This window comes from Macaca nemestrina, chromosome X (genome assembly GCF_043159975.1).
Source record: "Macaca nemestrina isolate mMacNem1 chromosome X, mMacNem.hap1, whole genome shotgun sequence".
Taxonomy (NCBI): domain Eukaryota; kingdom Metazoa; phylum Chordata; class Mammalia; order Primates; family Cercopithecidae; genus Macaca; species Macaca nemestrina.
The window spans coordinates 141,224,181-141,248,972 of record NC_092145.1 but is presented as its reverse complement, the minus strand read 5'-3'; the positions used below and the strand labels follow the sequence as shown (position 1 = coordinate 141,248,972).

Below are 24,792 nucleotides of genomic sequence, written 5' to 3'. Positions count from 1 at the left end.
CTGATATTGTAGAAGTTCTATTCCAGGCAAGTGTGGTCAAGATGACCAGGGCTCCCTTGCTTTACCCAGCCTACACCTGCAGGGTGGAAGCTCTACCCTAGGCAAAACAGGCCAAGAGACTGGGTGCAGTGGCTCACGCCTGTAATCCCAGCACTTGGGAGGCCGAGGTGGGTGGATCACGAGGTCAGAAGTTCGAGACCAGCCTGGTCAACATGGTGAAACCCCCTCTCTACCAAAAATACAAAAATTAGCCAGGCATGGTGGCGGGCACCTGTAATCCCAGCTACTTGGGAGGTTGAGGCAGGAAAATTGCTTAAAACTGGGAGGCAGAGGTTGCAGTGAGCCGAGATCACACCACTGCACTCCAGCCTGGGCAACAGAGCAAGACTCCATCTCAAAACAAAACAAAACAAAACAAAAACAAAGAAACAAACTAAAAACAGGCCAAGAATGCTGAAACTTGATTGTCCCTGCCCCAGCTCTCTCACAGAATGAAGGTTCCATGACAAGAGAGGCAAGCTGAGAAGACCAGAGGCTGTTGCCCCTACCCAGCACCCCACTCAGAGCAGGGTGTCACCCCAAGAGAAGCAGACTACTGTTTCCACTGCCATCTCCACAGCAGTGGTGCAGAGCTCTGCCCAGGGAAAAGGCAGGCTGTAAGAACTGCAGCTCTTCACAAGGAGAGCGACTTCATGCGGAATATGCCATGGGGAAGTTCAAGCTCTTGAGTGCTGTACAAAACATCATGGAGATTTTGGCGGCTGACAATCAAGAGAAGGCTGGTAGCTCTATGACAGGAAAAAGTAAAGGGTAGACCACCTAGAAGTTTAACAGAGAACTGGGAAAGAGACAGCTAAGAGGAACCTTCCTGACGTCAGAGCAAGCCTCAGGGATTAGATTTAAGGACTATTCCTGCAAAACTTTAATTGTATCAAACTGTGGAACAATTATGCCTCAAGGTATTGTCAAAAACAACAGAACAATCAGCTAAGGAGGGAGACTAACAACTGAGTGTAATACCAGTTGTATAAGACCAATACAGAAGATTAGTCAGAAACTTAACAGGGAGATCAGGGAAACAGAAAAAGAGAGTCTAGCTGCAACTACTGTCATTCCTGGTGAGGATACAAGAGTCAGAGTAACTGTGCACACACACACAAGAGTGTGCCCTTTAAGAAGTGACATTAGAGGCTGCACATTGCAGAAAAATAGACTTCACTGATCTAGTCAAGTCATGAAACAAATAAACAAGTAAACAACAAAAAGAACATGCCCCAGAGGCAGAAGGCAGAAAGATCAGTATCTGAAGTTTCTACAATATCTTATCTGAAATGTCCAGTTTTCAACAAAAAACACAAAACATGCAGAGACAGGACAGTGTGATCCACATATGGGAAAAACAGTAGGCAATGCTAACTGCCTTTGAAAGGACCCAGATATTAAATGTAGCAGACAATGACTTGAAAGCAGATATTACAAATATGTTCGAACAACTAAGGTAAACCATACTTAAATAATTAAAGGAAGGTATTATGACAGTATCTCAAATACAGAAGATAAAGAAAAATTACAAAAAATGGGGGGGGGGGTAAGAATTCTGAAGTTGAAAAGTACAACAGCCAAAATGAAAAATTCACTCAAGAGGCTCAACAGGCAATTTGAGTGGTAGAAGAAATTATCAGCAAACTTGAAGACAGATCAATAGAGATATGCAATCTGAAGAACAGAGAGAAAAAGAAAAAAATGAACAAAGTCCTAAAGGAACACAGGACAGCATTAAGTACACCAACACATGTGACACCTAATAGGAGTCCCAGAAGAAGGGAGAAAGGAGCAGAAAAATACTCGAAGAAATAATTGCTGAAAAGTTCCCAAATATGATTTTTTTTTTGAGACAGAGTTTCATTCTTGTTGCCCAGGTTGGAGTGCAATGGCATGATCTTGGCTCACCACAACCTCCGTCTACCAGGTTCAAGTGATTCTCCTGCCTCAGCCTCCTGCATAGCTGGGATTACAGGCATGCACCACCACACCAGCTAATTTTGTATTTTTAGTAGAGACAGGTTTTCTCCATGTTGGTGAGGCTGGTCTTGAACTCCCGACCTCAGGTGATCCACCCACCTCGGTCTCCCAAATGCTGGAATTACAGGCATGAGCCACCGTGCCCGGCCCCAAATATGATTTTTTTAAAAAATTAAATCTACACATTCAAGAAGTCAAATGAACTCCAAGTGGGATAAAGGCAAAGAGGTGGCCGGGCGCGGTGGCTCAAGCCTGTAATCCCAGCACTTTGGGAGGCCGAGACGGGCGGATCACGAGCTCAGGAGATCGAGACCATCCTGGCTAACACGGTGAAACCCCGTCTCTACTAAAAATACAAAAAAAAAAAAACTAGCCGGGCGAGGTGGCGGGCGCCTGTAGTCCCAGCTACTCAGGAGACTGAGGCAGGAGAATGGCATAAACCTGGGAGGCGGAGCTTGCAGTGAGCTGAGATCCAGCCACTGTACTCCAACCTGGGCGGCAGAGCGAGACTCCGTCTCAAAAAAAAAAAAAAAAAAAAAAGGCAAAGAGGTCCACACCCAGACATGTCACAGTTAAAATTTTGAAAGATAAAGAGCGAAAATCCCGAAAGCAGCAAGAGGAAAATGTTTTGTCATATACGAGAAAATTCCAATCAGATTAATGTGACTTTTCATCAGAAACAATGAAGGCCATGGGATGACATATTCAAAGTGCTGAAAGAAAAAAAAAAGTCAACCAAGAATTTTATATCCACTAAAACTATCTTTCAAAAATGAAGATTAAATATGAACATTTTCAGATAAACAAAAACTGAGATAATGCTAGCAGACCCATCTTATAAAAATACTAAAGGAATTTCTTCAGGCTGAAAGCAAATGACACCAGACAGTAATTCAAATTCACATGATAAAAAACAAAGAATACCAGTAAAGGTAGTTATGTATACAATCATAAAAGATAGGATAATTGCAAATTTCCTCTCCTTAACTGGTTTAAAAAGCAGCTGCAGAAAATTATGTATATAATCATGTGTTGTGGTTTATACAGATGTAATATATTTGAAAATAACAACAAAAGGATACTGGTAGGAACGGAACAAGGCTATATTGGAATAAGGAAATGACACCAAACGGTAGCCTGAATCCACAGGAACAAATGAAAAGTACCAGAAATGGTAAATAAAAAGGTTAATATAACTCTCTCTCTCCCCTACCTACATTCTCTTTTCTGTTTCGTTAAAAGACATAATACAAAAATACTTATAAACATTACAATTAAATAACCCTGAGCTTCTGTAACAGGTCGGTAAATTGAAGGTACAAGAATCTAATCTATTTGTAAAGAATTGTTATATGTCTTATAACTGTCTCCAAAACAAACATTTCTGCTGAAATCTTGACTTTATTCCCTTAGCAAACCTAGTCTTCCCAAATACTACAAAAGTAAACTTTGCCCCAGAGTTCTGATCAAATCCTAAATAATGAGGTGTGAAAAACTAGATTTTGACAAACGTGATATGTGCCATCACAAGTTCTTTGGTGAAAAAGAAATACTGTTCAAGAAGGCAGAGCAGTAGCAGCAGAGACTGATGAAGTCTACCCCCCAGTTAGCAGAGGATCTGATTCACAGAGCAAATGTTTAGTCCTAGTTAGAGAAAAATAAGGAAAAAGAAAAGAAATGCATGAACTCTGAAACCAGTTGAATGAGTTTAATGAACAGGACTGAGGAGACAGCAGGAATCTGGAGACTTGGGAAGGTAAAAATACTTCCCTTGAGAAAGTCTTCCAGAAAGTTTAAGAAATCTGACAGAAATTGGGATTAACGACTACATTTTAAAAAGGAATTAATAGACTTCCAAATGAAAGCAGAAGATCTTAAGTACAGTACTTTTGTTCTAGACCTAAACATCTTCAAGTGATGGAACACATTCAGACTCTTGTTGGTCAAGAGACCAGAAATTAAAAATAAAAACAACGATTAACATAACACATGCTCAATAGCAAACTAGGATCAGCTATTTGTAGCTGTTACATTTATAAATGGAAACATCTCAAGAATCCAGCTCATTAAAACATTTAACAAAGGCAGTTTAGTTCCCTACATAAAGAGGTATTTGAACCAGTATGCTAACCACATTAATATGTAAACTCTTATTCTAAACACTCTCCAAATATTTCCAAAAGGGTGGTTCTGATATAGTAAGTGAGGTCAGAGGCCCAAGGAAAAGTCACTCGTCTCTGACAGTGTGGGGATAGGAAGCAGAAGAATTTTTCCTCTAAAGGTTTTGGTTCCTGACCTAGCAATTGGCATTTCCAGAACTACTACCATCTACAAATATCACCACCATGAAAAGACTGTCCTATGTCATCACTCAGATTAAATAATAGGTGCTTTTAATAAGCACTCATTACAAAAGCTTAATTATATAGTCTTAAGTGTCATAATTTTAAATGCCTGCCTAATACCTGTATTTACCATCTGGTAACTATATATAGGATACTTAACCATTCTTCTATTGCCTAACTTTCAGTTTGTTTTGAAATTTCCTTACTGTAAGCGTCACTGAGATGAACATCTTTGCATATGGCATCTTTGTACTGTGGTCTTTTCCCAAGGATATCTTCCCAGGAGTAAAATTACTAGAACAAATTTAAGGTTATTAATATATGTTGACCAAACTGTTGTCAGAAAGGATGGAGCAATGTACACTCCCACCCACAGTGCATAAGGACATGGTAATTTATTCATCCTTTCAGCAGAACTGGATAGTGTTGTTTTTCACATTTGTGAAGTGTGGTGAACAAGAAATACTTTATCAATATAGAAACAAAGTATCATCTCAACTCAAGCGTAGCAATGTAGTGAAGAATTCAGAGGGCCAAGGATTGAATTCCAGCTCCATCCTATCCCTAAATGGATGACCCTGAAAAATGTACTCACCTATCTAAACCTCAGTTTTCTCATCTTTAAGAGGGAGATAATAATAGTGTCAGCCTCATTAGACAATAGAGGCTTAATCACGGCCATTTTTTTTTTTGCACAAATATTCTCTATGTGCAATAGTTCTAGAAGGGACTAGGAGTTCTAAACCTGAGATCCAGTCATTCTTGCGGGGGCTGGCGGAGGGTGGTCTGTGAACTTGAAAGAGAAAAAAAAAGTTGTGGTCTGTGAACTTTGTCATCATTTGCCCTCAACTGAAACATAACATTTCCCTCACTTAGGAATGTAGGTAACACACCCCAGTAGTAGTAGACTTGAGACTTAAGACTTTGTTGGTAACAGGAGTCACAGACTTTTTCATATCACATTACAGTTCCTGCAGAGATTTCAAAATAACTTTTATACCCATCACTACTCCAAGTATTATGACAGTTTTAAAGATCTGCTGTTTGATCTCAAAGACGTTAGTAAAGAAGCACGTAATTATAATTTTAGAATATTTTGATAACTGTATTTTGATATGAAGGGTCTCCTTTGTAATTCCTTGTATTTAAACACTTTAAAACAGTGATCCCCAACGTTTTTGGTACCAGGGGCTGGTTTCATGGAAGACAATTTTTCCACGGACCAGGTGGGCAGGGGTTGGGGATGGTTTCAGGATGATTCAAATGCATTACATTTATTGTGCACTTTATTTCTATTATTATTACATTGTAATATATAATGAAATAATTATACAACTCACTGTAAAGTAGCTGAGATTGTTTTCCTACAACTAGACGGTCCCATCTGGGAGTGATGGGACACAATGAGAGATCATCAGGCATGAGTTTCTCATAAGGAGCACACAAACGAGATCCCTCACATGTGTAGTTCACAATAGGGTTTGTGCTCCTATGAGAATCTAATGGCGCTGCTCATCAGACAGGAGGTAGCGTTCAGGCGGTAATGCGAGCAATCGGGGAGCAGCTATAAATACAGATGGAGCTTTGCTCGCTCGCTGCTCACCTCCTGCTGTGTGGCCCGGTTGGTGGCCCAGGGGTTGAGGACCTCTGTTTAAAACATATTCTGAGAAGGGCCCATAGGCTCCTCCAGACTGGCAAAGGGGTCCTGTGACCCCTAGAAGGCTAAAAACCCCCAATCGTGACTCTTAGATGCTTCACGTAGAACATCCTAACTGCAGGCCTAAAATGTCGGAGTTCCTTCAGTGGGCTGCACATATAAAGCTCTCCATGAATAAACAGTGCAAGGCCCATCTGCAAACAGCTTCCTAGATTCTTCAGGACAGCCCAGGAGGAGAGCATGTCAGAGCCTCCACTCAACTGTCCATTGGTTTCAATCACGGCCACTAACTAAGGACACCTAGGATTTGCTCCTCACCTGGCTCCTCTGCAGCTGGAATATTAAAACAAATGAAGCTACGCAATACCTGTGGACTATGTATGCTAATGGCAAACTACTAAAAAATTCCAAGGTTTAATAGATAAAGTAGCCTTGGGGTTGGCTATACTTTCCCTCTTTTCCGCAGGCGCCCCATGCAAGGCATCCAAAAGTCCAAGAAGGCCAAGAAAGATATCCAAGCCAAGGTCCCTCATTACACCAGCACTTATTTTTATTTATGGCTCACAGCAGGTGGCAAAGCTGGTCGACAGCAGCACAGGGTTTATAAATTAATTCTTTGGAGCAAATATGATATGTCTGAATTTGTACCAGCCAACTTCATAATGAGACTTGTGGCTTGACCTTCCAGAAAACATTTCTTATAATGATACAAACATTTAATCAGTCAACAAATAGCCAAGTGAGAAGAGGGAAATAAAGTATCTAAGGCAGATGGAAAGCCACTTAATGCTACACAAGATGAACTGATTCCTGAGCACTTTCAGAAGAATGTGCATCTCAATTGCTGGCACAATGTGGTACTTCGGACCTTATATCTTGTAACACAAGTAGGTCACAAATACTTAGTGAAAACCACAACTGAAAAACCACAGAAGACTGTTCCCAAGAAAATTTAGGGAGCAAATGCAATAGATTTTTTATATTATTTCATGTGACCAGGTATGACAAAGTTAATTTATTACAGAAGAAAATCCAAGTTGACACAACTCCAAAAAACACAAGCTTTAGGCTCAACAGATATAATTATTTGTCTAGCCAGTTAGATACATACATATATCCATTGTCCAGAAAAATGCAGTAGTTTTCTTTTTAGATCAATGCAAACAGCATTCTACAATAGTCCTTTTCTGGTCATAAGAGGAAAAAAATATTCAAAAACTGTATAACAATTTCAACGGGATAATCAGGATACGGTGCTGCTTAAAAGTAAATGAAGATATCCCTGCTGGAAACGTGCCATGGAGTGCTAACTAAGCTGTTGCGACAGTTGATTTACTTTGTTTACACAACTGAATGGCCATCACAAAGTCACAGGATTATTTCAGAGCTGGCACAAATCTCAAAAGTCACCTCATTAAAATCATCTCATTTAACAGAAGAAGAAACCAAGACCCAGCAGGTTAACCAACCGGCCTACAGATGACCAAGGAGCCAGATAATCTCAGGCCCTACTCCTGTCCTCCCAGGATTCTAGTCATTAACTGTAACTTCTGCTTAATTCTGAAATATCCTGAAATAAAGCTGCACAAACAGCTCAACTTAAGTGAGTGAATGGCGAATTCTATGGTCTGTGAATTATGTCTTGATTTAAAGAAAATAGATGGGTGCCATGGATATGAAACACATATCCAGTTGGTAGGTAGAATTAAATATGAATAATTTGGTTCTGACATTGGCCCTGTGAAATCTGACATTACCCCTATGATATTCAAGAGGTGCAGAGAAAAGTTACCCAGCGTACTCCAATTGAAGAGAACACACAGGAGCAAGACCACAGGCAGGAACAACAACATAAAGACAAAAGACTAACAACCCAGGATGAGGGAGAAACAAGAGAACATACACAAATAAAGTAAATATGCAAAGGGGCTGGGCATGGTGGCTCATGCCTGGCACTTTGGGAGGCCAAGGTGGGCAGATCATCTGAGCTCAGGAGTTCGAGACCAGCCTAGCCAACATGGTGAAACCTCGTCTCTACTAAAAATACAAAAATTAGCCGGGCGTGGTGGCACATGCCTATAGTCCCAGCTACTTGGGAGGCTGAGGCAGGAGAATTGCTTGAACCTGGGAGGTGGAGGTTGCAGTGAGCCAAGATCATGCCACTGCACTCCAGCCTGGGCAACAAAGCAAGACTGTTAGAACGAAAAAAAGAAGAAAAGAAGGAGAAAAGAAAAGAAAAGAAAAAGGAATGAAGGAAGAAAAGAAGGAGACAGAGAGAGAAAGAGGGAGGGAGGGATGGGGGGAGGAAGAGAGGGAAGGAGGAGGGAAGGAGGAGGGGAGGGGGAGGGGGGAGAGAGGGAGGGAGGAGGGGAGGGGGAGGGGGGGGAGGGGGAGGAGGGGAGGGGGAGGAGGGGAGAGAGGGAGGGAGGAGGGGAGGGGGAGACAGGGAGGGAGGGGGAGACAGGGAGGGAGGGGGAGAAAGGGAGGGGGAGAGAGGGAGGGGGAGAGAGGGAGGGGGAGAGAGGGAGGGGGAGAGAGGGAGGGGGAGAGGGAGGGGGAGAGAGGGAGGGGGAGAGAGGGAGGGGGAGAGAGGGAGGGGGAGAGAGGGAGGGGGAGAGAGGGAGGGGGAGAGAGGGAGGGGGAGAGAGGGAGGGGGAGAGAGGGAGGGGGAGAGAGGGAGGGGGAGAGAGGGAGGGGGAGAGAGGGAGGGGGAGAGAGGGGGAGAGAGAGAGGGAGGGAGAGAGAGGGAGGGAGAGAGGGAGGGAGAGAGGGAGGGAGAGAGGGAGGGAGAGAGGGAGAGAGGGAGGGGGAGAGAGGGAGAGAGGGAGGGGGAGAGAGGGAGAGAGGGAGGGGGAGGGAGGGGGGAGAGAGGGAGAGAGGGAAGGGGAGGGAGAGAGAGAGAGGGAGGGGGAGGGAGAGAGAGAGAGGGAGAGAGGGAGAGAGAGAGGGGGAGTGGGAGAGAGGGAGAGAGGGAGGGGGAGGGAAGGGGAGAGAGGGAGAGAGGGAGGGGAAGGGAGAGAGAGGGAGGGAGGGAAGGGGAGAAGGAGATGGAGGGAGGGAGGGGGAGAAGGAGAGGGAGAGAGGGAGGGAAGGAGGGGGAGAAGGAAGGGGAGACAGGGAGAGAGGGAGGGGAAGAAGGAGAGGGAGAGAGGGAGGGAAGGAGGGGGAGAAGGAGAGGGAGAGAGGGAGGGAAGGAGGGGGAGAAGGAGAGGGAGAGAGGGAGGGAAGGAGGGGGGAAGGAGGGGGGAAGGAGGGGGGAAGGAGGGGGAGACAGGGAGAGAGGGAGGGAGGGAGGGGGAGAGGGAGAGAGGGAGGGAGGGAGAGAACGAGAGGGAGAGAGGGGGAGAACGAGAGGGAGAGGGGGAGAACGAGAGGGAGAGAGGGGGAGAATGAGAGGGAGAGAGGGGGAGAATGAGAGGGAGAGAGAGGGAGGGAGGGGGAAAGGGAGGGAGGGGGAAAGAGAGGGAGGGAGGGGGAAGGGAGGGAGAGAGAAAGAGAGGGAGGGAGGGGAGAGAGAGGGGGAGAGAGAGGGGGAGAGAGAGGGGGAGAGAGAGGGGGAGAGAGAGGGGGAGAGGGAGGGGGAGAGGAAGGGGGAGAGGAAGGGGGAGAGGGAGGAGAGGAAGGGGGAAAGGGGGGAGAGGGAGGGGAGAGAGAGGGGGAGAGGGAGGGGGAGAGGGAGGGGGAGAGGGAGGGGGAGAGGGGAGGGAGAGGGGGAGGGAGAGGGGAGAGAGAGGGAGGGGGGAGAGAGAGGGGGAGGGGGGAGAGAGAGAGAGGGTGGGAAGGAGGAGGAGAGAGGAGGAGAGAGGAGGAGGGAGGGAGGGAGGGACAGAGAAAGAACAAACGGAGATTTTTACATAATTCATGTTCTGTGTGTAAAATAAAATTCTCCCTATTATGAGATGTAGCTTTCTTGTTTGAAATTGAGTCTTTGCTAATAAAAGCACTAGAAATCTTGATTTGGAACTCAGAAAATCCAAAGGATACAGAAAAGAGAAAAGAAACTTAATCGTCTTTCTACCAAAGTGTCCCTAAGCAATCCATATCATTTTTGATCATTTTGAGTCCTAAGCCACAGGAAACTGAAGACCTGAGAAAGTCAAGAGGAAAAAACAGGAGAAATTGTTACCCTGACCTCAAGACCTACACATGTTCCTAAGCCAGAGGAAAGACTTCCAGTATTGAAGACAATGTCCCCAATATTGCCAGTGTCTGTTTCTCAAAGAATTTCTAATTTATTTGGATTATAAAGACAACCATTTTAATGGGAACAATGAGTTTCTCTTAAATCTCACTGGCTTTCCAGAAAAAAAAAAAATCACCTAAACCAGAGGTCAAGAACCAGATTAATTTTTTAATAACGTGTTTTTTAATAAGGTGTTTTTGTTTTTTTTTTTTTAAATAACGTGATCCTAGCTTGGAAATTTAACTCTGCTTTTTAAAAAAACAACTGTGAACTCTGGCTTTAGGACATGACAAATGAAAATAAGGTCCAATGTACTTTTCACAATTCCTTCTGCAAGAGTTGGGTAGAACACCTTGTTTTCTCCCAGTAATTCTCCTGGGGGACAGAGAAGGTGCATATCTCCATGGTGCCTCTCTAGCAAGGCTATGCACAGCTTTCAGGTAATTTACCCACCAATTCAGTGGAAAAAATTATTGCAGTGCCTCTAAGCCTTGGAAATGTATTTCTTAGTCTCGGGGTATACGTGACACACATACGTACACACATTTCTCAAATGAAATAATAATAACGTGGTGGATACTCAGGTATACCACCCAGAACCCCCCCACCCAACTTCAAGGAAGGATGTGTTGCCCCAGTTGTTGGGAGTTCTCTAGGAAGCAGCCCCTTACTGTTAGTCCCTTCTGAACTGCCTCGGTTCCAGAGAGCATCTCATCCAAGCTACCTTCCTAGTGATGAAGGACAAATGGAGGAACATAGAGGCCTGGCCATTTCATCCCAACCCAAGACAACTCAGAAAGGCCATTTCAGCTCCCGACCTTCCTCCCAAGGTGGTCAGCCAAAGCTGTCATTGAGCCTGCATCTCAGCTGCATGTCTCCCTCTGGCCAGTCCCGCTTCATTTACTCCCCTTCTCCAGCAGCCATCCCAAAGGCATCCCTTAATAAACCTCCTGTACCCTAAACTCAGCCTCAGAGTCTGGGAAATCAAGTTGCAAAATAAGATGTAAGTATAAAGGTATGATTATGTACACTAGTGGCAAAGTACTAGGAAGTTCCAAGGTTAAACAGATAAAGTAGCCTTGGGGTTGGCTGTATTTTCTTCACTCTTTTACTTTCATAAAGACTCAGCCTTGATCTGTCACCATATAAACATGTTTTCTAAAGTGATAAACTGCGGAAAGTGGCTAGCTCTGTCATCTCCAAAGCAGCATAAAATAGTATAAGAATTAAAATGGATGAAAATACAGGAAAAACCAGAAGTCATTTGCATAGAACTCTGACCAAAAAGTCGATTACCATTTTCAACTCAATCAAATACTGAAATATGAAGTGAAATGTAGTGTTCTAGATTTTTGTGACAGGAATTTTTTTAAAGTCAATCCTGAAAAGGAAATTAAGAAAACAATTCCATTCACAAGAGTAACCAAAATAAAATGCACAGGAGTAAGTGTAACCAAGAAAGTGAAAGACTTGTACACAGAAAACTACAAAATATTGCTGAAATAAGAGAAGACCTAAATAAATGGAAAGACATCCCACATTCATGGATTAGTAGCCTTAAAACTGTTAAGATGTCAATACCAGCCAAGCAATCTACAGATACAATGCAATCCTTATCAATATTGGCTTATAGCTTTTTTTTTTTTCCCCCCAGAAACGGAAAAGCTGATCCTCAAATTCATATGAAACTTCAAGGGGCCCCAAATGGCCAAAATAATGTTGAAAAAGAACAAAGTTAGAGGATTCACACTTCCCAATTTCAAAAATTACTATAAAGCTATAGTAATCAAAATAGTGCAGACTGCAGTGAGGTGTGGTTGCACTACCGCACCCCAGCTGGGGTGACAGAGTAAGACCCTGTCTCAAAACAAAACAAAAAACAAAGAAAAATAAATTTTTAAAAAAGGGCTGGGTACAGGTCAGGCGGGGTGGCTTGTGCCTGTAATTCCAGCACTTTGGGAGGCCAACGCAGGTGGATCATCCGAGGTCAGGAGTTCAAGACCAGCCTGGCCAACACTGCGAAACCCTGTCTCTACTAAAAAAAAAAAAAAAAATTAGCCGTGCGTGGTAGCGGGCACCTATGATCCCAGCTACTCATGAGGCTGAGGCAGGAGAACTGCTTGAACCTGGGAGGCAGAGGTTGCAGTGAGCGGAGATCACGCCATTGCGCTCCAGCCTGGGTGACAGAGTGAGACCCTGCCTCAAAAAAAAAAAAAAAAAGTTTTAAACCAGTGTGGTATTAGCATAAGAGTAGACGCATATCAATGGACTATAATTAAGAGTCCAAAAATAAACCCTTACGTATACAGTCAATTGATTTTGATGAGGGTGGCAAGACGATTCAAAGATGACAAGATAGTTTTGTGTGTGTGTGTGTGTGTGTGTGTTTTAAAGAAACAGTGCGGGGACAACTAGGGATCCAAATGTGAAAGAATGAAGTTGGACATCTACCTCACACCAGACACAAAAATTAACTCAAAATGGATCAGAGACCTAAATGTAAGAGCTAAAACTATAAAACTTTTAAAAGAAAACATAGGAGTCATACTTCATGACCTTGGTTTGGGCTAAGAGTTCACAGATACACCAAAAGCACGATCCATAAAAGAAATAATTGATAAAACCTCTAATAAGGGTCTTGCTTCCAGAATGTATACTCTTACACAGCTTCGTAGTAAGAACACAGCCCAATTTTAAATGGGCAAAAGATTTGAATAGACATTTCACCAAAGTAGACTATGAATGACTAATCAGCACATGAAAAGATGCTCAACGTTATTAGCCACTAGGGAAATGCAAACTAAAAGCACACTCAGGTATCAGTTCATACTAGAACGCCTACAATAAAAAGACAGATGATACCAAGTATTGGCAAGGATGTGAAGATACTGGACCTCTCAGTGCTAGTGGAAATGTAAAATGGTGCAGCCACTTTGGAATTATTTTGACAGTTTCTTAAGAAATTAAAGGTATATTTACCAGCCAGGCATGGTGGCTCACACCTATAATCCCAGCACTTTGGGAGGCTGAGGCAGGCGGACCACTTGAGCTCAGGAGTTTGAGACCAGCCTGGCCAACATGGTGAAACCCTGTCCCTACTAAAAAAAAAAAAAAAAAAAAAATTAGCTGGTCGTGGTGGCACATGCCTATAGTCCCAGGTACTCGGGAGGCTGAGGCAGGAGAATCACTCAAACCTGGGAGGTGGAGGTTGCAGTGAGCCAAGATCATGCCACTGTACTCCAGCCTGGGCTACAGGGCGAGACTCTGTCAGAAAAGAGAAGAGAAGAGAGAGAGAGAAGAGAGAAAAGAGAAGAAAAGAAAAAAGAGAAAAGAAAAGAAAGGAGACAAATGTGCCCACTTCACTGCTAAATGAAGCTGAATTCAATACATCATCAAGCACAATTTTATCTTTGTTATTATTTTTAATTTTTCCATCTTTCTGGGTAAAAGTACAATTTTAGAAATATCAAATAACTCCTTGAAAAGAGATCTCAAAGCATCTTTGTTTTCACATATTCATAAATCATTTCAAACATCTGGCTACATGTTCAGGGTGTGGCATCTAATTCATATCCCTTATTTACAAGACTTCACTGTTCACTAACTGTGACTATGTATGTATGTATTGTATGTATGTGTGTGTGTGTGTGTGTGTGTGTGCGCGCACGCTAAAATCTTTCCAAAATGATCACAAACCCACAATTCCATCAGATTCTCTCTCGGAATCTCTGGGGTCATATGATCCAGGTGTCTGATTCCAGGGTTACCCCAATCCACATGGAGGGGACAATTGAGCAAATTCTCCTTAGAAGCTACCCAAGTTACTTTGACATTGTTTTAATGTTTAATCACCATTAGTTGCAAGATGTCCATTCTGCTGATCCAAACCATTTTTCTGTTTACCCTACTTCCATCCCATCTGGAGTGGAAACAGTAAATGTCTCTTTACTTTCAGAAAGAGGATAGCATTTGAAGATGACTACTAATGGTACCTCTCAAGGCTTAGTTCCCTTTAGCTTTTCCTCTTAGGGGCGATTTTCCACTCATCACGTCACCTAGGATCCTTTTATTCTTCTGAGTGCTCTAAATTTTCACATCTTGCCAAGCATAATGACCAATACTGGGCACCAAATTCTAACATAATGCCAAATATAGCAAAGAGATTAGCTGCCAAATCCTTTACAGGGGTCCCCAACCCCCGGGGCCATGGACCAGTACCAGTCAGTGGCCTGTTAGGAACCAGGCCACATAGCAGAGGTGAGCGGTGGGTGAGCGCGCATTATTGCCTGAACTCCATCTCCTGTCAGATCATTGGTGGCACTAGATTCTTACAGGAGTGCAAACCCTATTGCGAACTGCGCATGCAAGGGATCTAGGCTGCGTGCTCCTTACGGGAATCTAATGCCTGATGATCTGAGGTCAAACAGTTTCATCCTGAAACCATCCCCCACCTCTGGTCTGTGGAAAAATTGTCTTCCATGAAACCAGTCCCTGGTAATGAAAAGGTTGAGGACCACTGCTTTAGAGTAAGTTTATTCCTAAAAAACAAACAAATACCTAGGAAGAATAGTGCCGAGGTATGCTTGGAATTACTAAGAATGTTAAGGAATTCCTGGGTGTTTTGGAAGAGGGAGAATGCACCAGAAGGGAGGTATGTAGTGGAATTGTAACAGCATGACACCAAGTCTCCTGGAGGAGAGAATATTTCTGAGTGCTGATGCATCCAACAGTGAGGAATGGAGAAAGAAAACGAGTTGTCTTCCTTGCTCCTTGCCTCAACGTAACTCTTGCTGTTTTAAGGAATCAGCATTTCATAGCCATTTCTTGCATTAAATCCAGGATACATCTTTTTGCTTGTATAACAAATATGGAACCACAGATGTTGAGGGCTGGAACGTATCAATGAGCAAAACAGCATAGTTCAACATTTCTCATTTTATTGCTGAGGATCCTGAGGCCTAGGCAGGGGTGGAACAACTGACTGCCCAGTGTTACTTAGAGACAGGGCTGCAGCTATAACTGTACCTCCTGGGCCTCAGGCCCAATCTCCTTCAACTTCTTCCTCATTTCTCCACAAAGTAGGTAATTTTAAAAATCAAGGCCTAGTGTGGTGGCTCACACCTGTAATCCCAGCACTTTAGGAGGCCAAGGCGGGCAGATCACTTGAGGTAGGAGTTCGAGACCAGCCTGGCCAACATGGGGAAACCCTGTCGCTACTAAAAATACAAAAATTAGCCAGGCGTGGTGGTAGGTGTCTGTAATCCCAGCTACTCAGGAGGCTGAGACAGGAGAAGTGCTTGAACCCGGGAGGCAGAGGTTGCAGTGAGCCAAGATCATGACACTGCACTCCAGCCTGGCCGACAGAGCAAGACCCTGTCTCAGTCTCAAAAAAAAAAAAAAAAAAGTCACGCCTGGTCCCACTTCTTTTCCAAAAGGAATCTAAAACCACCCGATGCCTTATCTTACAGGCCTGCTTATAAAATTCATGCTCCAATAGTAATTATGTGCACTACACCACTTGCTATGTTTCTAAAACTTCTATCACAGGTGGGGCGCTCTGTCAGTGTCCTGGGGACTTCTGCAGAGGGTGCCCAGGGGACAGCTTTGCCTCCTGGGCCCTTTTTTCCCTCTCCTAGGAACTCCAACTGGAATAGGAAGAGAGTCCGCAGGCCTATTCCTTCCAGAAGGGCTAGCAGGAAGGAGACTAAGGCTCTAAGGAGAGGGACCAAGGGCCTGTCCTGAGTCTAGGTCATGGTTTCTCAAACCACAATGCCATAGGTCTGGAGGGATGGGCAGCTTGGGGTGCATTCGAGGGTACAGGATAACCTTGGCAACATTTCCAAGGCCAAGATCCTTTTAAAACATTTTTAGGGTGGTGATTTTATTATACTATTCAAACCAACGTGGCAATAAAACTATGTAATTTCAGAACTTTTAAGCCAAATCAGGAGACTTCAGTACATAAATGGGACAGAAGGAAGTAGAATTCCATCCCACTTCTTTTCCATTTGTGGCAAGAAACTTGTGCCCCATATTAACTGGCATACAAGTTCACGTTCCTGCATCGTTAGGGAAACTCTGCTTGGGAAGTATGGGAGGTACTGACTCCAGCAAAAAGATTATTGGTGGTCCATGGAACATCGACCCAGCTCAGAAGGAGTCACCCAGAAGGTTCCAGCTCAAAGTCCCAGCAGGTAATGAAGAACATACACTTTCTTGCCTGGCCTTGCCTTCTGGCCCACACCCTCAATGGCTGAGTGGGGCCTGGGGCTGGCAGGCTGAGGCACAGGGAGATTTCTAGCTGTCCTCCTTAGAAACACAACCCACAGGCATGATTAGAAGTCATCTTGCTACCTGGATGATTTTCAGGCAAGCATTTTACAAACTGACATTTACATTTAATTTCAGAATTAAAATTCTGAAAATGTAATACTTACTGTGTTTTTTTGAGTTACCATGTCCTGAGAAGAAAAAGAAAAAATGAATATAGCTTTTTTTCAAAACAGCTAATTTCCATAAGCATTAGCCAGTACTCCCCTCTATAAAAGAAATTAACCATGTAAGAATTAATCACATAAAAGCACCCACCTTAGAGTAAGAATTAATCATGTAAAACCTCCCTCTCCAAAAGCTTCAAACACAGTGAACCTCTGAATTGCAACATTCATATTCCAGAGAAAATTGATCACCACTGGTTAGCCTTTGGAACTATTAGAGGGCATGTATGCTTATAAGGATTTCCCCAGAACAGTGCCAATGCTTTTGCCCAAAAGATGTTTTGAGCTTCAGGTTTGGGGTGCTGAGTGCCCTCATCTTGCCTTCCCAGAAAAGAATGTCAATGATAGCAAGGAAGGGCCTAGAAGGCACTGTGCTATCCCCAGGTCTGGAACCATTTCTTGAATCAATCAGTGTGAAGGCCACACCACGGTCAGCTTTCCTACAGAAAGGGTGTTGGCAGAAGAATTCCTGACACCTCGCTACAACAATCTAGGAATGTTCAAATTCAGTGACAACAATTTTAGTCAGTAAATGTAGTATGATAATTAGGCAGCTCTTGACTGTCTCATTTACGCACCAACACTTCCAGAGGGGGAGAAAACACCATAATCAAACAGCTGCCCTGTAAAACATGTTTTATATATTCTGAGATTTTTATTTCCTGATAACAAGTGCAAACTGCTGCTTCTGGTGTTAGATATAACTGACTACCCATTTCCATTTTAGGAAATAATTTTCTGTATCATTAAAAATTAAAACATCTAGTCCATAAAACTTTCCAGAGGGCTTTGCTAAGGCACAGTTGAAGAAACTGTCCTAAATTGGAAAAAAAAAATTCTAATTTCACGTTTTTCATCAAAATATAGGTTAATAATCTATATCTTTCATACTTGCTAAGTTCTAAATATTCCTAAGCCTAACTACCTTCGTGAAAATCAGTAAAAGAAAAGGTCAGTATCTAAATATCTAATGTAATTTGCATTGGTTTATCGCCCTGGGGAAACTATTCTACAATGTGAAGTACACTAATAAAAGTCTCTTCTTTCACTGTCATACAAATGACTTATTAAAATAACAGTATTTTGCCATAATTACTGAGTACATATCTATGTAAAGTATATATGATGTTTAGCACATACAAGTTACACATCTCAAGCAGGTGGTATTTCTACCAGGAAATAATCTCAAATCCTTACACAACCCTGAAAACCTAGTTAATATTAAATCTCAAGAAACACAATGAAAATGTCCAACTTTGGCATAAAATTTTACTACTCTCTACCAGTGATTTTTAACACTGAGGGAACTGAACCTTTAGAAATGATGTCTGCGAAGGCTGACTCTCCAAACCATTGGTTCTCACCCATGGTTGCACATTTGGGAGGTTAAAAAAATCTCCATGCCTGGGTCCCACCCCCATCCCTGAGATTATGTGAAGTAACTGGTCTGGGGTGAGGCCTAGGCATGGGGATATTTACAAGCTCTCCCAGTAATTCTGAAGTGCACTCAAGGCCAAGAAGCACTGCTATAAACAAACTAATCCATTATTTCTAAAATGATTTAACATAGGCCAGGATTTTCTGACTAAAATATTCAACAATATCAATATCCACTGAATTTCGGAATAACTCATGTTAAACATTTCCACTATACAAATATAAGCATTTTTAAAAAATACTATAGTATCCAAAAAAGCTTGTACCAAACTTGCAAAAATACATTTTAGAAATTCTTAACCATGAATGAGTCGTGCAGGAACACACATGTTTACAGTTTTGCTTTGCTTTCAGACTAGGGGAAAATAACATCAAAGACTAATTGAGTCTATGCTAAAATATTCTGTCCATTTCAGTAACTGTTCAATGTCTTCATATTATTATCCAAGTTGAGAACTGATTTTTATGTGTAGGTTTGGATCCAACAGCTCACGAAGGAATTCGGAACAGTGTGTTTGCTTCAATTGAAACTAACAGGAGTGTTTGCCTCCACTTCCCTAACGAGCCTGGAAATGCCCAAGTTGCCTGCACACGTATGACTGTAGCACAGATGCTCACAAAGTGGCCAGGAAGTCATCTGTGTGAACTAGAACCTGTGGTGGGAAGGAAAGAATTGCACAAACAAGCCTTTGTTTTTCTCCAACTTCCTGTACTACTGTGGCATTTCAGCTAGACATATAATTCTGCTTTCCCAAAACGAAGTACTCAGGAGAATGTGAACAATACCCTGTACCTTCAAAGAGAGAGCAGTGTCGGCATCGGTGTCATGGTACAAGATCACATTATTGGCCATGTCAAAGCTTTCTCGGACTCCAAGATGGTAGAAGAGGGAAGGCTGTCTGGAGACATCACTCATGTCTACCACAGCAACATCTGCAATGAACAAGGAGAGGACAGGATTAGGGGAGATGATCTGTCTACTTCATCTACTCACTGGTGATCACCAGTGGGGAGCTATAGCAATGTGTATTTCTGTCATCAGCCTGTTAGGTAAAATAAGGAATGATTTGATTAAAATTACCCTATGAACTATGGAAGAAACGCAGTAAGAATCTTTTTGAATCCTCTTTCTTCTTCAAAGTGCTGGGAATGTAACCTCACTTAGAACTTGCTGATGGATTTTTAATGTTATTTTTGTTATGACTTATCATACATCCGAAGAATATACTTAGCTTATATATCAGGCATAAAGTATAATGCAATGAAAAACCATGTACCTTCTGTGTAGCCTAAGTCAGAGGGTTACCTGCACTCAGGGTCCCATGTGCCCCTCTCTAATCACATCTCCTCCCTCCTGCCCAGAGAACACTTCTGTCTGGATCTATGTATTTATCAGCTCCACGCACGTGCTATAGAATGAACGTTTGTTTCCCCTCAAGGTTCATATATTGAAACCTAATCCCCAATATGATGGTACCTAAAGATGAGGCCTTTGGGAGGTGATTAGGTTATGAGGATGGAGCCCTCGTAAATTGGATTAGAGCCCTTATAAAAGAGACTCTGGAGAGCTGGTTTCCCCTTCATCATTCCAGGACACAGGGAGAAGGTCCCGTCTATGAACTAGAAAGCAGGTCCTCGCCAATGAGTCCGCCACCACCTTGATGTTGGACTCCCTAGTCTTCACAATTATGAGAAATACATTTCTGGCTGGGTGCAGTGGCTCATGGCTGTAATCCCAGCACCTTGGGAGGCCAAGGCAGGTGGACCACCTGAGGTCAGGAGTTCAAGACCAGCCTGTCCAATATGGTGAAACTGTCTCTACCAAAAATACAAAAATGACTTGGGCGTGGTGCCAGGTGCCTGTAATCCCAGCTACTCGAGAGGCTAAGGCAGGAGAATTGCTTGTACCCGGGAGGCAGAGATTGCAGTGAGCTGAGATCGTGCTACTGCACTCCAGCCTGGGCAATAGAGTGAGACTCTGTCTCCAAATAAATAAATTTATGTTGTTTAGAAGCCATGTGCAGGCATTATGTTATAGCAAACAGACTAAGACAATATGTACAGGCATGTATAGGCATTACACGCACACACACACAAATTCCTTAACAGTGTATTGCTGTTTTGTACGTCTTTGAACTTCATGTAAACGGTATTGCACTGTACATATATTCTTCGGCTTGCAATTTTTTGGTGGCATTCAACCAATTTGTGCACTTAGCTCCAGTTCATGCATTTTCACTTCTGTATAGAATTCTGTTGTGTGACAGATTTTTATTCATTTCGTATTTCACACTGCTGCAAAAAACAGTCCTGTCATAGCTCCTGGCTCACATGTCTACCATGAGCTTGACATATAATGTGCCCTGGCCGGGCGCAGTAGCTCATGCCTGTAATCCCAACACTTACAGGCATGGCCGAGATGGGCAGATTGCTTGAGCTCAGGAGTTCGAGACCAGCCTGGACAACATGGTGAAACCCCATCTCTATAAAAAATACAAAAAATTAGCCGGGTGTGGTGGTGCGTGCCTATAGTCCCAGCTACTCAGGAGGCTAAGGTGGGTGGATGACTTGAGACTGGGAGGTCAAGGTTGCAGTGAGCTGTGATCACGTCACTGCTCTCCAGCCTAAGTAACAGAGTAAGACTCTGTCTCATAAACTAAAAAAAATAAAATAAAATGCACCCTAGAGTTGCACCCTGTAATAGAGACCTATTCTAAACAGAGGAGCAACTTCTTCCATAAATAATGAGCATGTTTACATTATGCCTAGCAGTATGGGGCACCATTTCAAAACTCCAAACATTCTAGAGGATGTAAGAGTTCCAAGTTTGACGGGAGCTTCCTCACCATGTGCAGTGGAGATATAGGAATGCAGTGTCCAAACTCATGCTTGCACTGCTGTGACTCCTAGAAAGTCACTGAAAATCCCAATGGGACAGAACAGAGGCCAGTTGAACAAGGGCATGAAGAAACATGAAGGCACGCAGCAGTGCATCAGCACCAGACACTGCTGGCTCTGTACGGAGGCGCTGGGAACCTGAGGCCAAGTGCCGCTAAGCCCCAGAGTGGGCCTTTCATTCTCTTATTTATGGATTGCCTGCTGTATGGCAGGATTGTGCTGGGTGCCAGGGACAGAAGTATCAACAGGGCATAATCACCTCCCTCAAAAGAAAAACCCAACTACAATACAATGTGGGTAACCAGAAGAAAGGGGATGGTTAGGATCACCGTGAGGGCAGCCAAAATGAGGGAAACAGTGAACAGAGTACCCCCAGGAGGGTACATAATCCACACCTGAGTGGAGGGCAATCACAGAAGTCCGGGGAAAGGGATATTGTCCATGACCTGAGGCTCTGTAAGAGTTAGGCAGGCAAATGGGATGAGGATGCAGGGGATCAAAGGGAAGGAAAGGGCGGTGCAGGAACAGAAGCCAGCTAGTGCAAGGGGTCAGCAGCAAGTCAGGGTGTAAGTGTGAAGGCCACCCATGGATCACTTCCTCAGGCCAGAACACCCCAGAAAACAAGCCTGGAGACGGAGGGCTGGACCTTCCTTGAGGCAATGGGAAACCTATGGTTGGGTTTTTTAACTTTTTATTTTTACTTACTTATTTATTTTTGAGACAGAGCCTCCCTCTGTTGCCCAAGCTGGAGTGCACCGGTACGATCTCGGTTCACTGCAACCTCCACCTCCCAGGCTCAAGTGATTCTTGTGCCTTGGCTTCCAGAGTAGCTGGGACTACAGGCATGTGCCACCATGCCCGGTTAATTTTGTTGTATATTTTTAGTAGAGATGGAGTTTCACCATGTTGGCCAGGTTGGTCTCGAACTCCTGACCTCAAGTGATCCACCCACCTCAGCTTCCCAAAGTGCTGGGATTACAGGCGTGAGCCACTGCACCTGGTTACCCTTTTTTTTTTTTTTTTTTTTAAACACAGATGGGGTCTCACTCTGTTGCCCAGGGTGGTCTTGAACTCCTGGCCTCAAGCAATCCTCTCACCTCGGCCTCTTCAAGTCCTAAAATTACAGCTGTGAGCCACTGCTCCTGGCCTCTTTAAAACTTTTTATTATGCAGAACTACAAATATACATAAAAAGTAAGACAGAATAGTATAATGAAATCTCCATACCTCCCACCTCAACAACAACCAACTCAAGGCTGGCTTTGTTTCATCTTTACTACTAACCACAACGTCCACCCCTTCCTCCCTGTGTTATTTTAAAATAAATCCCACCAGACACCATACTGTTTTATTCCCCAATATTTCAGGATATATCACTAAAAGATGAGAACTCAAAGAAAAAAATAAAGTATCAATGTCTCACCTAAAAATATTTTTAAATAATCATGAGAGTTTTTAGCAGAAGACTCTGAGTCAAATGTACCCGTTAGAGGTCGTCTCCTAACGAAAGGATGCACGTCTGTGCTGAGGAATCACTCTGCAACCCAGCCTGATCAACTTCTCTCAAATGGATAATTCCACTCCCCAAAGACATTTGCTTAGTCAAGATAACCGGCCAGCGCAGCTGAGTAAATCACACATTCTGCCTATAGGATTGCTTCCTGGACTCTTACTTATCTACATTAAAAATTGTATGTTTCAGGCCAGGCGCGGTGGCTCACGCCTGTAATCCCAGCACTTTGGGAGGTGGAGGCGGAGGCAGGTGGATCACCTCAGGTCAGTAGTTCGAGACCAGCCTACACACCATGGTGAAACCCCGTCTCTACAAAAAGTACACAAAATTAGCTGGGCGTGGGGTGGGCACCTGTAATCCCAGCTACTTGGGAGGCTGAGGCAGGAGAATCGCTTGAACCTGGGAGGCGGTGGTTGCAGTGAGCCAAGGTTGTGCCACTGTACTCCAGCCTGGGTGACAAGAGTGAAACTCGGTCTCAAAAGAAAAAAAAAAGTTGTATGTGTCATAGTGATGCTATGAAAAAGTAGCAACATAGACATTAATTCCAAGGCCATGGTGACTGTTAATAATGAGTTAATAAAGGCAAGGAAGCAAATAGAAACAGACAAAGGGGAGTAGCGGAAAGGGGCAGAAGGGAGGATAGGGACAGTAGTCCTGAAGTCACGCAGCCCATTTTCACAGGCAACCTTGAACATGGCAGAGGAACTTGTGGCCAAGAAGATTCCATTTTGATCAAGCGACATGAGTTCCTTCCTTCCTCTACCTTCTCAACATTCTGTGCCGGGACGCACTGGCCTAACCGATGATTGGGAGAGACTTTTCACTGTCAATGAAAAGAGGACATATTAATACTGCTACTCAAAACAAACCAAATTCTGAGCAATTCATGTTCAACAGGAAAACTGCCTCGAATCTAAAGTTGAAATTTTTGCCTGACATTTGTCACTCAGGCCAGTAGACTAAGTTCACTTTGAGGATTTATACCAAAACCGTAGGCAACTGGCTTATTTTCAGAATTTCTAAAACATGAATTTAGCATCTGATTTATAAATGTGAATTGTAATAAAACACCAGATTGGAACTTTTATTCCATACAAAGAGAAAAGGGCTTTATCCCTAAAGAGAGCACCAGTTACCTAAAACCTTTCATCACCACCGTGGTCACATGCTTTGCCATTTACAAAACACTTCCACAGACGTCTCAGTTGAATTTCAGAACCCCAGCAGGCAGGGCAAGTACTGGCTTCACTTCCCAGGTAGAAAAATGAAGTGCAAAGAGGTTAACAGACTCGTCCAAGGTCGCTCAAGTACAGCATGAAGAAGTCAGGACTCAAAATCAGCTTTCCCAACCCCAAGTTCTGTGTTCCCCGATGCCCTGATGAGGCTTAGTACATTCCTGACACACTGTAAAACTCAGCTACCTGGGGGCAAAACAAATTTATCTATCAGGCTAAATCTTAAGCAAAAAGATCACAGATAAAAAGGAAGAGATAAAATTCAGATTTTCATTCCCAAATACACCCTGTGCTCCTAGCAACCATTACCTTCCAGTTCCTACTGTCGCAGGCCAGCTTCAGGGAAAAAGCACGTATCGTACAAACCATCTTTTCTGACCCTGAGGCAGGCACACACATCCATCCTACCTATCTTGGTTTAGCAAACTTTAAGAAGTGATACCAGGCATGGTGGTGTGTGCCTAAAGTCCCAGATACTCTGGAGGCTGAGGCAGGAGGAGCACTTGAACCTAGGAGTAGTCCAGTCTGGGCAACAGAATGAGACTCTGTCTTTTTAAGAGAGAGAGAGAGGAGGAAGAGAGAGATACTACATCAAAGATTGCAAAAAGCCAAGGTTCCAGTTGAAATCTATGCTTAGCAGTAAAGTGTAATTTAAAAACCAGTCACAATGACCTCAAGCATGAGGTTAATGACAAGGACTCTGAAACACACTAGTATGAAATAAGAAAGATGATGCATAGGACTTTAGTTCGTTGAAAACTTTTGAATACTATCTTGAATACTATTTTTGCTAAATGTTTTATGGGTAATACATAAAACTAATTTTCTAGTGTGGTTTAAAAGTATCTGATTTCTGAAGCAAAGCATTACTCAACAAAGTGATATGACGGCAAATGATTTACCATATAGTACTTCTGTGACTGTACTGGCTCATGCCAGTCTTTAAATATACACCACGTTATCCTTAAGCCTATCTAACTCCCTGCAGAAAAAAAGAAATTATGAA

General features: G+C 43.2%; 1 protein-coding gene across 5 annotated transcripts in view; it reads right to left on the bottom strand.

Moving 5' to 3' along the window:
• LOC105478285 (mitogen-activated protein kinase kinase kinase 15) overlaps positions 1–24,792 on the bottom strand; it is a 149,533-nt gene that overhangs the window by 104,809 nt on the left and 19,932 nt on the right. For 4 of the 5 annotated variants that reach the window (XR_011618369.1, XM_071088995.1, XM_071088998.1 and 1 more), the window contains exons 2-3: positions 18,935–19,074; positions 16,645–16,668 (exon numbers count right to left, since the gene is read on the bottom strand). Coding sequence is in view for 4 of the 5 variants with exons in the window: in XM_071088995.1 (XP_070945096.1) it covers positions 16,645–16,668; positions 18,935–19,074 (164 nt within the window). In the remaining variant the exon portion in view is untranslated. The remainder of the gene's footprint in view (positions 1–16,644; positions 16,669–18,934; positions 19,075–24,792) is intronic. The other variant, XM_071088997.1, reaches the window with a different exon arrangement.